This window comes from Triplophysa rosa, linkage group LG17 (assembly GCF_024868665.1).
Source record: "Triplophysa rosa linkage group LG17, Trosa_1v2, whole genome shotgun sequence".
NCBI classification, from domain to species: Eukaryota; Metazoa; Chordata; class Actinopteri; order Cypriniformes; family Nemacheilidae; genus Triplophysa; species Triplophysa rosa.
In genome coordinates this window covers 5,914,173-5,929,839 of record NC_079906.1, presented here as the reverse complement: position 1 = coordinate 5,929,839, position 15,667 = coordinate 5,914,173, and the positions used below count along the sequence as shown (strand labels likewise).

General features: G+C 42.4%; 1 protein-coding gene across 2 annotated transcripts in view; it reads left to right on the top strand.

Annotated features, from left to right (window-relative positions):
* pcsk5b (proprotein convertase subtilisin/kexin type 5b) overlaps positions 1 to 15,667 on the top strand; it is a 48,937-nt gene that overhangs the window by 3,614 nt on the left and 29,656 nt on the right. For both annotated transcript variants that reach the window (XM_057356740.1, XM_057356739.1), the window contains exons 2-5: positions 10,264 to 10,368; positions 11,227 to 11,364; positions 13,150 to 13,293; positions 15,299 to 15,375. In XM_057356740.1, the coding sequence (XP_057212723.1) occupies positions 10,264 to 10,368; positions 11,227 to 11,364; positions 13,150 to 13,293; positions 15,299 to 15,375 (464 nt within the window). The remainder of the gene's footprint in view (positions 1 to 10,263; positions 10,369 to 11,226; positions 11,365 to 13,149; positions 13,294 to 15,298; positions 15,376 to 15,667) is intronic.

The following is a 15,667-nucleotide window of genomic DNA, read 5'->3' as shown; positions in this document are numbered from 1 at the left end:
TATGTCTATGTGTGTTAGTACGTGTGCATATTGTGTGTGTGGAGTGTTTTGTATGTGGGTATGTCTGTCTTCTGTGTTTTCAACCTTTTCTTGTTTCTGCAGGTACAACTTTAATTATTTTGCTTATAGTCAATATGTCTCATGTACAGCTGCTTTGTAACAATGAAAATTGTAAAAGCGCTATATAAATAAAGTTGAGTTGAGTTGAGTCTCTCTCTCGGGCCTAAGAGTATTGAACCCGTGACCAGTCTCAGTCAACGATTAGTTAACACATTGCCTGCGTCAAACCAAACACATAACCTACAAAACACTTCAAAGAAAAAAACAAAAAATATAACTCGCGGATTGCGGATATTAACGTGGCACTTGTTTTGACCCCGACCAGCTCCTCAGCGACCCGATCTCAAAAACTCGCTGCTGTGATGCCTCTCTCGACATCTCCCTTAACCAATACCATTACTTCTCCTATATATAGGCGGGTCTTACTACTTATTCACCCAATCAACCCAGTATAATCAAACATGAAGGCAGAAACCCCTGTTTTTACCAGGTGCACCTAAACCAAACTTCAACACTGGAAAGGGGACACGCATATAAATATATACTTTTTGCATATACCGGCGAACCCAAGAAACAGTATTATTTTACCTGCAAGAATAGCGCATTAAGCTGTTAATAGGTAAAAATTATAGAACAAAACAAACATAACAAAAAGCTTCCCTTAGGAGGGAGCTACATATGAAACGAACCTTTAATTTTACCTGCTCTTCTTCGGTGTATCAAACATTATCTGTCACAAGCACTACATCTTTATCCGATAAGGGCATGAGACAGTAGCTCTGCCTGATGAGCACCCATGTGAGACTCATAAACTGCTCTCGTTTGCGTTAACACTGCCACCAAAATCCGATTTTTTGCTCATATGCGACCCAGATCTGTTTACTGCATGACAGTGTGAACAGGACAAACCACACGGAATCCGATCTTTTTAATTTGATCTGAGCCACTTCCATATGTGGTCCTAAATCAGATACAGGTCTGATGTTTCGCAATGCGACTCAGTCTGAAAGGTCATATCGGAATTCATGTGATTTTTGCATCATTGTAGATCGACTTGCATCATAATTCTGCGCTAATTTAAAGCTTCACGCACTATTCTGTTGACGGAAGTGCACTTTACAGCTCGGTTGCCAAACATTAAGCATCAGATTATAAACATAATCCCTTGCACTGTCTGGGAATGCTCTAAAATCGTGCCGTGAGATCAATCTGAGCGGACACCGCATAATCAAACACACCCGCTGACTACTAGACCCTTGCTTAATTCTGTATGAAAGCGTGCTGCGTGTTATTGTTGTTTTGCGCATACGATTCAGTTTATAACCATCACGAGTTCACACTGGACTCTGATATTGGCCACATTTTAAAAATAATGTGAACAGCCGAACAAAAAATCAGATCTGAACAAAAAATCTGAATTGAGCATTAAGGCTTGCAGTGTGAACGTAGTAATCTCCTAGTCTCCAGTGTGATGTGCCGTTATTGTCACATACAACTCTGTCGTGACCAAAGTCCAGGAATCGCATGTTATTGCAACTCGATGAGCCCAGACAGCAGTGGCGCTGACAGGCGTTAACAGCTCAGGGTGAAAACGGCTGACGTGGTTTCTCAAGTTAGTGGTATTACCCCCTGCATATTACCCCCTGCGTGACAAGATTTACACACAGCAAGTGTCCTGTCCAGGTCGTGCTTACCAGGTTTTTCATAAAAGCCAAAATGTGCCCAGATGTCGGCTTTTAAAGTAGTTGGAGCATTTTTAATTACACGCATCTCACCTACCTCCGCCATTGTATGCTAAAGCAGTAAAAACACGTATGCGACATGACGTCAGAAAAACGTAAATTCGTTATAACCGGTTATGGTCTGTTACTGAACCGATACCGAATCGTCCTTGTTTGTATCGTGATGCATCGTAAAAACGATTAATTTCAACACCCCTAGTTGATAACACAATTTTCATTTTTGGGTGAACTATCGCTTTAAGGTTTTTGGACAACTTTATTCACTTAAATTTCTAATCCCAGCATCATGGGATTTGCTGCTTTATCAATTACAGAAGCATCCGTATTGATACATGTATCAGCAAGGAATGCATCGCGATACACAGTATTACTGTATTGATGTTTTGAGCACAGCCATATTTAAAGCCTTGTTCCATGTGCCCCTTTTATACTTTGAGCACCTGCCCCTTTAAAGGTCTCTGCACGGCCCTGTATAGTAGTGATGAAAGTTTTCATTCATTTAAAACAAATGATGTTTTATTAACAAAGTTCGGGAGGAGCCGGAGCATATAATCAAGCCTGGCTGATCCGCATTATTATCATGACTTCGACCCTATCAGACCCAGCGAACTATTAAATAAATAGGGTAACCGTCTTACCTGCACTTTTTCAGTCTTCGACATCGCAAGACTGGAAAACAGCTCAAAAGACTTAAGCTTAAAGACTTCGACATGTCTGATACTTCCTCTTCATCAGGAAAAGAAAGTTCCACTGTCCAGGACACGCCGGCTCATTCAAGCGCTATCCAGCGCTCCAACCCACCAAAACCACCAGCTCAGCCACGGGGTCGTTCAACTCACCGATCTACTCCACGCACTTCAAAACGACAACGTCAGTCATCACCTGGATCCATCGAGTGCCAGCCTCCTTCCCCAGCATCATCTTACGCTTTGGCAACATCCACCATACCACCTATAGGGAAGTGGAATGTAGCAAGCTTACGTCAAGCCTTCTCTAAAGACTAAACCGGATCTATATGGCCTTCTAGTCTCGCTACAGTCAAAAACTCATCCAAAGAGATCTGTATCAGCAATACAAGCCACTGACCAATTAAGATCAGCACCCAGACCTCTTTCCACTCGGACCAAGCCATCCTCCGCCGACTCTCTGCAAAACTCAACTCCATTAGGTCGCCGCCACAGGCCTTCAGCAAGCTTAGGCCGCGTCCCCGATGAGCAACCCGCGGGTGCCCAGCAGCTGCTTCCTCCAGCGGCTTTCCAGTTTCCAGGTCCCAGTGGGGTCACCCAAGCCACTCCACCATTTGACAACTTTTGGCCGGCAGCACCGACTTCGGCCACTGGCGTGAGGCTTCCGCCCTCAGGCCCGTGGCCCACCAGCACTCCTTCCATCCTTCCCACCCTCCCTCCTACCCTTCTTCCCTTCCCTCCCTCTGGTCCCCGCCCCGGATGCCACTAGCGTGAGGCTGCCTCCGTTAGCTGCTCCAGTGGCCGTAATTCCCTCCCTCCTCTCCATGCCTCTGGCCCGCCCTAACTACTCATCGGTCACAGCAACAGCCATGCCAATCCCGAAGCACGCCCCAGCCCTGGAACCACCCCTCGTCTCCGTAGGAATCAGGATGCAGATTTTAGCAGGTGCAGACATAGATCTTTTTCAACTTCTTTCCCCACTCGCACTACCACCAGCAGATCGCCAGATCACCTAAGGCGATCTTTGCCTCACCTTTAAAAATACGTCCCACAGTCACTCTCGCCCCCTCTCATTTCCCGAATTCACCGTAGCATTTTCACGATATTTGGAAGTCATCTGTTCAGCCTTTCCTCATAGGAGGCGCAAGCTCGGCGACTATCTCGCCATAGTCGAGGAGCTCGCGCTCTCCTTCGGGGGAACCCACTTCTATACATACCACAAGATGTTTTCTACAAAATGCGCTATCAGGGTAGCTCAGTGGAACCAGAGCCCCTACTGGGGGGCTCTGGACACTGAGCTCCACAACCGGGTCTTCTTAGGAGTCCATAACATCACCTGCGCAGTTTGTCGATCAGTGACCCACAGCACCGCCGCTTGCCCCATGGTCAACCCCCCCCCGCTCCCTCAAGCCCAGTCCCACCTCCCACCGCATCTACTGCTTATGTTCCGCACCTGCTAAATCTTCCAGCTAACCCAACCATCTTTGAACCTGCCAGTTCCCGCGCACAAGAAGCTTGAATGAGTTTCAATGCAGGCAAATGTGTTAGGCAATGCTGCCGCTATTTACATGTTTGTAGCCACTGCAGCGGCGCCCACGCCCGCTTGGTTTGTCCTGTGCGCAGGAACGATAATAAAAAATCGAAAACCTACCTTTCGATTCCCGTGAATGTTCTGCATTTGGCTTTTGAATTATCCAACCACCCTAATACTCACCTTACAGACTACCTTTTAACCGGCCTCGCGAAAGGCTTCAATCCCAGCATCGCAAACCCTCTCTCACACATCTTAATCTGCCCTAATCTCCAGTCTGCGCTTGCGGAGCCCGAGACAGTCGATCGCCTCATCGAAAAAGAGATCGATGACAAATTTATTATCGGCCCGTTCTCCACGCCCCCATTATTCTCGGGAAAAAAGCGCCTCATATTTGATCTCTCGTCCCCACACGGCTCTCCTTTCCCAAGCATCAACAGTCTAATTCCGCTCGAAGAATTTTCTCTTCATTATCACGACTTCGATCAAGCCATCACCCTAATAAAAAATGTCGGATGCGGTGCCTGGTTAGCCAAAGTAGACATCACCTCCGCATTTAAGGTCATGCCGATACACCCAGACTTTTGGCATCTATTCTGCATCTGTTGGCGTGAGAAATTCTATTTTTCCGTCCGCCTCACGTTCGGATGCAGAAGCAGCCCAAAAATATTTGACTTGTTGTCTGAGACACTCTGCTGGATTCTCTCAAACAACTACGCAATCCATATCCTTACCTTATCCATTTACTAGACGATTTTTTAATAATCTCACCTCCCGACTCCATTCCAGCCGCGCATCTTTCAAAAGTCCAAGAAGTATTCGCAAAACTCAGCGTTCCTCTCGCTCGAGAGAAAACTTTAGGACCTAGCACTTCCGTTGAGTTTTTAGGCATTCATTTAGATTCACTAAACTTCCAAGCTTCCTTACCTAAGGAAAAAATCGATAGGACGATTTTGATCGCTTCCTCCCTGATAGATACCCCTCGCTGTTCTAAACGCGACTTGTTGTCCATTCTCAGCCACTTAAATTTCATTTCCAAAAGTTTAGGCTGTTGGCGCCGGAGGCGGACCCCATGCCAACGCCGGTCCCTCAATATTCGGAGCTTATCTTTGAGTAAACCACCCTCTTAAAAACACTGCTAGAGGCCTCTCTCATCCTCATCACCCAAAACATCAGCACAAATATTTCACTAGCCCACGCTCTGACACAGTAGTCACTTCCAAAGCTCATGCTCTGCCGCAGCAGACACTTTACCAAAGCCCACGCTCTGCGACAGCAGACACCAGCCCACACTCTGTCCCAAGCCCATAATCTGTCCCAAACCCTACTCTGTCAAAAGCCCGTACTCTGTCCCAAGCCCACGCTCTGTCCTAGCCCAAGCTCTGTCACAAGCCCACGCTCTGCCTCTGCAGACACAAGCCCACGCTCTGCCGCTGCAGACACAAGCCCACGCTCTGCCGCTGCAGACACAAGCCCACGCTCTGCCGCTGCAGACACAAGCCCNTGCAGACACAAGCCCACGCTCTGCCGCTGCAGACACAAGCCCACGCTCTGCCGCTGCAGACACAAGCCCACGCTCTGCCGCTGCAGACACAAGCCCTGTCCCAAGCCCTGTCCCAAGCCCTGTCCAAAGCCCATGCCCGCACTCTGTCCCATGCCCGCACTCTGTCCCATGCCCGCACTCTGTCCCATGCCCGCACTCTGTCCCAAGCCCGCACTCTGTCCCAAGCCCGCACTCTGTCCTAAGCCTGCACTCTGTCCCAAGCCTGCACTCTGTCCCAAGCCCGCACTCTGTCCTAAGCCCACACTCTGTCCCAAGCCTACGCTACATCCTACACCCACTCCCGTTCCCAAGCCATATGCCACATCGGCAGCCTCAAGCCCTGTGGCTTTTGTGGGGGAATGCTTTACCTGGCTGCTGTCCGGCATCATGCGCCTTTTTGGGGGTATACAGAGTTCGGGCCGGTTCCAAGCTCAGCGCATTCCCCTCATCGAGGGGGAGTGATCCGGGTTCGACAGGAACCGGCGAGCTCGAGGCCCGCCCCCCCGGACAGCATGCCAAACAAGCATACCCTCACTACTCCTGCTACCATCAATATTATCTGCATAGGCGAACTAGTGAAATACTCATCGTACTGCATATTGCAGAATATACACAACAACCCACTATTGGAAAGTTTTGCATACTCATATCAGATTGTTTAGGACCTCACTGCATACATAACGTAGCAGCTATTTTAAATAGAATGTTATATTATTTTAATGTTTAAAAGATTCTTTCGGTAGTCCAATTGAACCATGAATCATTGATTTAAATCAATGATAAAGGCACTGGTACAGTGCATCCTGAAAGTATTCACAGCGCTTCACTTTTTCTATATTTTGTTATGTTACAGCCTTATTCCAAAATGGATTAAATTCATTATTTTCCTCAAAATTCTACAAACAATACCCCATAATGACAACGTGAAAGAAGTTTGCTTGAAATCTATGCAAATTTATTAAAAATTAAAAAATTAAAAAGCACATGTACATAAGTATTCACAGCCTTTGCCTTGACACTTAAAATTGACAGCAGATGATGACAAAAAAACAGTGAATAAAATTGGTTTGTGATCTGAGAAACTGTAGTCACCTACTTCCATGTCTAGCACTGAAAAACCATGAGACAGCACAAGATCAAGAGTATGCCTATGAGAATGAGTGGGCCCTTCCTCCAGCTGAATTAAATCAAATGAATCTATCAGGCTAAGAACGTCTTTGGCCAACACATTGGAGTTGCAGCATACATGGATATTAAAATCCCCAAGTATTAAAAACCTATAGAAATTTAGGATAATACCACTCAAAAATTCAGAAAATTCAACAAGAAATTCTTTGTGGGGTTTGGGTGGTCGATATATCAGTACAATCACTAACGGATTTACTGTTCCCAGGACCAGTAGTTGAAGTTCTAAACTGTTATAGGTATCCGTCCTTAAAGCACGGCAGGTGAAATTCTCCTTAAAAATAGAGGCCAGTCCTCCGCCCCTTCCCACAAGTCACGGGGAGTTTAAAAATGTACAATTTGTAGGTAATAGTTCTGAAAAAGGGCTTAAATCCCCCGTAGTGAACCAGGTTTTTGTAAAAAACAGAAAGTCCAGAGAATAAGAAGTGAAAAAGTAATTTAGGATGAAAGTCTTATTTGTAGCTGATCTTTCATTATTCAATGCCATCCTTACCCGCACCGGGCCGTCCGCAGCTTGAGTTGTCCGACACAGCATGTAGAGATTATGGGGACCGACTCCACCACGGCGAAGACGAGTAGAACGCCACTGGGGCATCTGATTACAGACAGCTGGTGAAACTGCAAAAATCCATGAACGGACAGGATCTGATGGTCGCCACAAGACAGAGTGTCTATAATCCTCATCATAGTTAGGATCCGCCAAACAATGACTGAGAACTCCTTTAGATGCCAACAGGAGTTTAAGCTTGAAGGCAATGCCTCCCCGTTTCCCCCGTCTTTTCCAGCGTCTTTTCACAGGTGGAGAGCATCAAGTTTGGCGTAAACATGCATGTGAAGATGCCAGCAAGGGAGGGGGAGAGTAGTAATGAACTCGAGTTGACAGCTCATCCATAGAGGGTTGCAGATTTAAGAGCGATTGACGGTCATAGACTATAACCGATGAGACCGATAGAAATAGAGGAAATAAACGAGCCTAAAAACACAGTAAAAAGGACATTAAAAACGTGATCTAAAAGACACACGAGGAAGCAAGACAGACAGCCAGCCACACACAACGGCACCATCTTTTTCCAATGTCATCTGCTGCCGATTGCAAGACAACAAGACGTTTTCCTACGAATCTGAGGGGGTCATGTCCCCCCCGTCCCTAGTGCAATCTGCGCGCCTGCTACACACACATTATTGTAGGTCTTGTAAATTAATTTATTTATGTGTTTATGATTTAACACTTAATTTCTTACTTAGTATTTTTGTCTTTCAGAGTTGGGGCCTGTACTTTAAAGTGGAAATGAACCATTCGATCAAATGTTCATTATTTTGTAAACTTATTTTAAATGAAAAAATATATATATAACAGATTCAATGCATGTAACCATTTAAGAAAAAAATGTGATATGTTTTGTTATGGCTTTTGGCGCAAGGGCGCCGCCATCTTGCAGCGGCACGGCATGTGACATCACCGGGTTGGTTCGCGACAATGCAATACGCCCTTTTCACATGACGTCACGCATCTTCCGTTCTGCCGCGAAGCAGTGTATCGTTACTTCCGCTAGCACTCCAGTTCATAAGGTGGCGGTAATGCACCTATAAGCTGGTTTGCCAACCGCCAGTAAAACTCAAGAAGAAGAAGCTACTTCCGCTATAGCGCCTTAGAGTTTACCAAGTCCCTTGCACATCTGCCACAAATATGGCTAGATGATATATTTTTGCTAACGACAAGATCAAAGCTAGAGAAAGGATACAAATTATTCGTTGAACAGTACCTGTTTGATTATGAAGGTAAGTGTTATGTTTTCTTTTCTTTTTGTGTTAGCGAAGGTGCTAGGATAAGTACTTGAATTCGTGTTCTGTCAGTTTTTTTTCCACTGTTGTTAAATTCCAGCGCGATGGCAAAACGGAAGTTCTTCTTCTTGTTTGTTGCAAAACGGATGTTATGATACACTGCTTTGCGAAAAGGCGGAAGTTAAGTGACGTCATTGTGAAAAGGGCCTATATTATCCGATTGCAATACCCTACATTGAGCAGTGAAGAAAAACGTCTTGGTTACGGATGTAACCTCAGTTCCCTGATGGAGGGAACGAGATGTTGTGTCGAACCGACAGAATGGGGTTTGACTTGAGAACCTATCATCTTCTGAGTATTTAGAAAAGGCCAATGAAAATTGGCGAATGAAATTTGCATGCCGGGCTCCTCCCCGGATGTCCGGGTATAAGAGGGAAGCCGGCGTGCTCATTCATTCACCTTTGGTCTGAGGAGCCTTGTTACAGCAATCATAATGCAAACATTCGGAGAAAAAAACCTGCATAAATTACGACAAAAACGAGATATTCTAAACGTAAAACAAGAAATATGTTATTGACAAGAGACGCGGATCATCTACATTTAAATAAAGCTTTACAAGCGGTGTTCCCGTAATGTACCGTAAACCACTCAATAAGCGCGCATCTGAACCTAAACAGCGGCTGGCTTGACCGTGTATTTTCAAACCGCGGCTGGCTTGACCGCAGTTAATAAACGACAATGCGGTTATTTTCGATTTTTGTTTTAGTTTGTCGAGACAAGTCATGAATTACATTTTGCAAGATGAGTTGCATTGCCTTGATTTTATTATGTCACCCTCCTCATGCTTTGACTCTCCATAATAATTTAGTTAATAATATGCTTCCTTGTCAAGTTATTCATTTGCTGCTAAAGATATGTTGGTACATTTAAATAAATAATAGGTTCGTGTCAATTTAGAAGAAACCTTTCATTTTCCACTGTCATATCTACAGTGTGCTTATTGTACGGCAATCATGTCGTTCATTCTCAGATTTCACAATCCACAAGCTCTGTTTTGTGCATTGCTATGAGTTCTGTACAAGTTTGTCATATCCAAAATAACAATTTCAGACGTTTTTAAACGCATGTCTTTCTGTGGGAGTGCGCAAAAGAATCCCGGTTTGATAAAAAAATGTAAAGATTATGCTCTTACTGAGATGAAATTATGCAGTACATCCCTTTAAGAGGTGAATATCTGTTTGTGAACATACACCAAAAACCACTTAGACCAACTGAGATCTAAATTGATTGTTTTTATGGCAGTTTACCATACTTTGGAGTACAGGAGTCTAAGGAGAATGTGTCATGGCTGCCTCGGGTTATTGTGATACAGTGGAAAGTGATACCGCCCCTTGAGAAACCAATCTTCCAGTCAATGACATCCTCAATAATTAACACATTCCTAATAAATAATTAACAAAAACATATTTAACACGTCCATGGCTAACAGTTGTGTTTGCTAATTCCTTTCTCTTCATGCTAATATTATTACTTTTCAGGTATAAAACAAGCCCAGACTTGCTCTTTTTTTATCAAGATATACACACATCACAATTCACATTGCAGCACGTATTAGTTCTTGTTTCGCAATCGGTTGTTTTGTGACGTGTTTTGACATTGGCGTGGCGTAGTCGTTGGGATATTCTTTTTGCTTTGTGACACAGGACGTGATAGTTTTGTGTGTTGTTCCTATAGATTGGTGACCTGAAGGACTACTACCATTTCTTCCACAGCCGGACGATAAAAAGGTCGACGATTTCCAGCAGAGGCACACACAGCTTCATCACCATGGAGCCAAAGGTCAGGCTTGTCACTATGACAACCCCACACCTGTATGTTCTATGGTCTATATAGACTACTTGCTCATCAATGAATAGAAGTGACGGTGCATCCAAAACAAATGAAAATGATCCATGTTGTCAATAATTTTGGAAAAGGAGGGTTAATGGTTGGGTTTCCACTTCATATAGTCGGTATAGTGTGGTGGCATGTGAACTTGGAGTTGTCTTGTGTTTTATTTTGGAAATTAAACAGAAGTCCTAACCCTAAACAAAAAAGCTATGGTTTTAATGGGAACGGCGAAGTCATATTTCACATCTAAATACAAAATATTTTCTAATTTTTTCTTGACTTTAAGCTGCAATTTGTAACCTGTGCCTTTCTATGAAGCACACAATTCTGAATCAGACCTGACAGTAGTAAATCTGAAACTTAAATCAAATTATTGTAAGCTTACTATTAATAAGGGTAATGCAAGGAGACAGTTTTGAACACTGATGTTTTATGTACTTGCTTTAAGGGACAGTTCAGCCAAAAATGAAAATTCTGTCATCATTTACTCGCCCTCAAGTTGATCCAAACCTGCATTCATTTCTTTGTTCTGTTAAACACAAAAGAAGATATTTGGAAGAATGTTTTTAACCGAACAGTTCTGGGCACCATTGGCATCCATAGTATTTTTACCCTACTATGATAGTCAATAGTGCCCCGGAAGTGTTCGGTTACAAAAATTCTTCCAAATATCTTCCTTTGTGTTCAGCAGAACAACAAACTTGAGGGTGAGTAAATTATGATAGAATTTTCATTTTTGGGTAAATGATCACTTTAACAAGTGATTGTTTTTTTGTTAAGTTTATTCTCTTCTCGTTTTTTTCTCAGGTGGAGTGGCTTGAACAACAGGTTGTGAAGAAGCGAATAAAGCGAGATTACAAACCTTCATATCCCAGTCAGTCCAGTCTGGCCCAGTCCAACTCCATTTACTTCAATGATGCCAAATGGAGCAGTATGTGGTATATAGTGAGTGTTCGTTATTATCGTCTTATAAATTCTTTTAATGAATTAAGTCAAGTCTAAAAAGCAATAGGGAACGATGCCGTTTCATAATCTTTATTCAAATTAAAACTTTTATTTGCTAATTTATACAAGTCAGCTCAGTTCATTTTCAAATATGTATTGTTTTAAATAGAATGGTTCCTTACCACCTTAACAGTAAGCAAGCCAAAGGTGACATATAGGCCCTTTTCACAATGACGTCACTTAACTTCCGCCTTTTCGCAAAGCAGTGTATCATAACATCCGTCTTGCAACAAACAAGAAGAAGAAGAAGAAGAAGAAAAACTTCCGTTTTGCCGTCGCGCTGGAATTTAACAACATGGAAAAAAACTGACAGAACACGTATTCAAGTACTTATTCTAGCACCTTCGCTAACACAAAAAGAAAAGAAAACACTTAACTTCATAATCAAACAGGTACTGTTCAACGAAGAATTTGTATCCTTTCTCTGGCTTTGATCTTGTCGTTAGCGAAAATTTGTCTGCAAGACGTTGTACATCATCTAGCCGTATTTGTGGCAGATGTGCAAGGGACTTGGTAAACTCCATTCTGAGGCGCTAGCGGAAGTATCTTCTTCTTCTTCTTGAGTTTTACTGGCGGTTGGCAAACCAGCTTATAGGTCCATTACCGCCACCTTATGAACTGGAGTGCTAGCGGAAGTAACGATACACTGCTTCGCGGCAGAATGGAAGATGCGTGACGTCATGTGAAAAGGGCGTATTGAAACATATTGACCAATATTATTTATCACAATCATAGCCTAACATTTCATGATTAAATCACGACTCAAGTGTGGAATTATTGAAACATATTACAGAATTTAAAGGCAGCAAAACCAGATTAATTTAAACATAAATCCCTCCTTAAGGGAAAAGAAGTCTTTTCACTAACATGGAATGGCAGGTATTGAAACTTTGGTGTTTTTAAGTAAAACATGAGCTCTGTTAATTTTTCCGTTTGAATCTTGCTCAAGAAAAACGATCCCTGTCACACCCAATTAGCCGAGTTTATACACGTGAACGCCACCCAGAGAGATGCATTGAACTTATGAGTGTGGGATCTAACATAACGTCTAGTGAAGACATTTTCTGAGAGGTAATTGTACAAACAGGCTCTTGTTTTCATAGCTGTCATGATCTTCAGCTCACGCCAGTCAATGCCACGGTATTTCACCATGTGCAGAACGTGAGGACATCCTTGGAAAGCAACCTTCACATTTCTGAAATTTCTAAAACGTTGCATTTGCTCCTGTTGAATCCTTGAGGTGCATAATTTGCCTTCTGGTGTTTACAGTTTGGATGGAAACGGTGAACTTAAGGGGTTGCGTCTCTGTCAATGGTTAATATGGCTCAGATAAGATCAATACTTTGACCTGAATGCATCCATTTGGCTCAGGTTTCTCTTGTTGTCCTGCGAGTTGTACTTTGGGAACAAATAAACTTGACTTTTCAAGATGGGGTCAGACTCCAACTCCGGAGCCATTGGGATGCATGTAATATATGGAAACATGTGTTGATGTGCTCTTGTTAGCACATGCTTAGAACCTCTTCCAGAAAGAGCAAGGGTTTTACCGTTCTCATGACATAGTGGTTGGCAAGTTCGTACATACATTATGCTCTGCTACTCGCATGTGAGGTGCGGGTTCGAATCTCCCGGTAATGTTCAATTAAAAAGGCTTTCCAAAATGTAATCTTATGTTACTTAAGATTGTTCGTAAAGTTGTCTAATTTCCTCCTCTGGTCTTTGCAGCACTGTAATGATAATATCCATAACTGCCAGTCTGACATGAATATCGTGGGTGCCTGGAAGAGAGGATATACAGGGAAGGATGTGGTGGTTACCATACTGGATGATGGGATTGAGAGGAACCACCCGGATCTTATACAGAACTATGTAAGTCTTTGTTTTATTGAACGTATGACTCTGTCTGAAACATTAATAGTGCACACTCACACGCGATTTCACTATTTTTATCAGATAACCTCCAGCAATCAGTATAATAACAAAAAATGTGTATTTTGCCTTAAAGGGATAGTTCACCTTCAAAATGAAAATCCTGTCATTTAGGGCTGCACGATAATTTATCACGATACCACTAAATCCTATTGAAATCAAGCTGGCTGCGACATAAAATATGTTAATGCGTAGTTTCCATGAAGCACGTCTCTGGGACCAGTAGGAAATGCTGCTCGATCTAAAAGCAGTGCGAGTTTGAGTCGCTTATAATGTGCATTTGAAAAAGCAACACCTGTCAAACATGATCATTATAAATATATTTTATTATCATGAAAATACCCGATGAGGCTTGAGTAACAGTGATAAAAAGATGTCCATAGGCATTTCCTAGATTCTAGAACGTGTTATGGTCTTCTTCTGCAGTGCGTATTTGGAGTTTCCGCACGAGAGCGCCCTCTGGCTTTCGGATGCAGCAGCATTTTCCCGTACTTCACTCAAAAGCTGTGCATAAATCACGTGATATTTATCGTCGGTTTATCGCGACAGCCCTACTGTCATTATTTACACGCCCTCTTGTCATTTCAAATCTGTATGACTTTCTTCTGCAGTACACAAAAGAAGATATTTGGAAAAATGTTGGTCCCCATTGACCTGCATTGGTTTTGTGTGTCCATACAATGGAAGTCAATGGGGACCAGCAGTTTTGGGTTACCTTCTTTTGGTAATCTTCTTTTGTGTTTTGCAGAAGAAAGAAAATCACACAGATTTAAAACGACAACAAGGTGAGTAAATGATGACACAATTTTCATTTTGAAGGTGAAGTATTCCCAAAATGAAAATGCTGTCATCATTTACTGACTTCCAAGTTGATTCAAATCTTTGTAAATTGATTTGTTCTGATGAACACAGAGAAAGATATTGGGAAGAATGCTTATAACCAGACAGATTTTGCACCTCATTGACTACCATAGTAGGAAAAAATACAATGGTAGTCAAAAGTGCCCCAGAACTGTTTGCTGGGGGGGTAAGATCTGTTTGGTTACAATTATTCTTCCAAATAGCTTTCTCTGTGTTCATCAGAACAAAAAAATACATACAGATTTGCAACAACTCGTAGGTGAGCAAATGATGACAGAATTTTCATTTTTGGGTGAACTGTCCCTTTAAAGACAATTTTGGATAAAAGTGTGATAACTTGGCCGTGTGTTCAAATAATAAACCTAAATAGTCACTGAAAATGTTGATATTAATGTTCATTCATTAGTCTCTGAATGTAATGGGGCTCATTCAGGAATTGAGCAAATCCTTATTTAGCAACAAAGTCTACTTTTATTTCCATTTAGGATTACATTTACAACCCGTTGGATTATGTTTTTTGTATTATACAATATTACTGAGAATGACCAAGTTTCCCAACAATAAGTCTTGGTTAAACATAAAAAAATTGTGTCATAGCCTGTCTGAGAATTGGTTCTGCCTTAAAATGCAAACCACCATGTGTAGTTTATATAAAAGGTGTTCATGGCATTTTAACTGCTTTTGAGAATTGCACACTTGGCTTCGCTCAAAGATCTTGCTGCGTGTGCTTTCGGGGAGTTGTTTAAAAAACACGTATAAATATTTTTTTTCAATGTATATTACACCTGTAATTTTGTGCCCTCAAGAACACGTGTGCTGTTATGGAAATATCAAAACCACACACGTCTCAGGCTGTTTGTATTGATATTTGTTGTTGTGTTTGTGTAAGATCTGAATTGGAAAACCGGTCACATGTCAAAGTCCAAAAATCTTAAACTGTATTGAACCTCCAAAAAAAAAGAAAACGAGAAATAAAGCAATCACTATGTCAAAGTGGCCTACTCATGGTTCATTTGACACAGCCCGCATGTTTTAAGCTGCTTGCACAATATGTCCTCACACCTCTCTTTTGATCTGTCTGTAGGATAATGAGGCCAGTTATGATGTGAACGGGAATGACATGGATCCCATGCCACGATATGATGCCAGTAATGAGAACAAGTAAGTTCATTACAGTTCATTCATTACATTAACCGCGGACAGTCTTTGTTCATACGGTCTTTTCTGTTGTGTATTTGGTTTGTGATCTGCGCGTTTGGTATGTTTGTTTTGTAAATGTGGGTTTTTGCATCTGAGGTTCACTCTTAAAAAATAAAGGTGCTTAAAATGTCCTTCACAGCGATGCCATAGAAGAACCATTTTTGGTTCCACAAAGAACCGTTCAGTCAAAGGTTCATTAAAAGAACCATCTCTTTACCTTTTAATAATCTAAAGAACCTTTTTTCGCCACAAA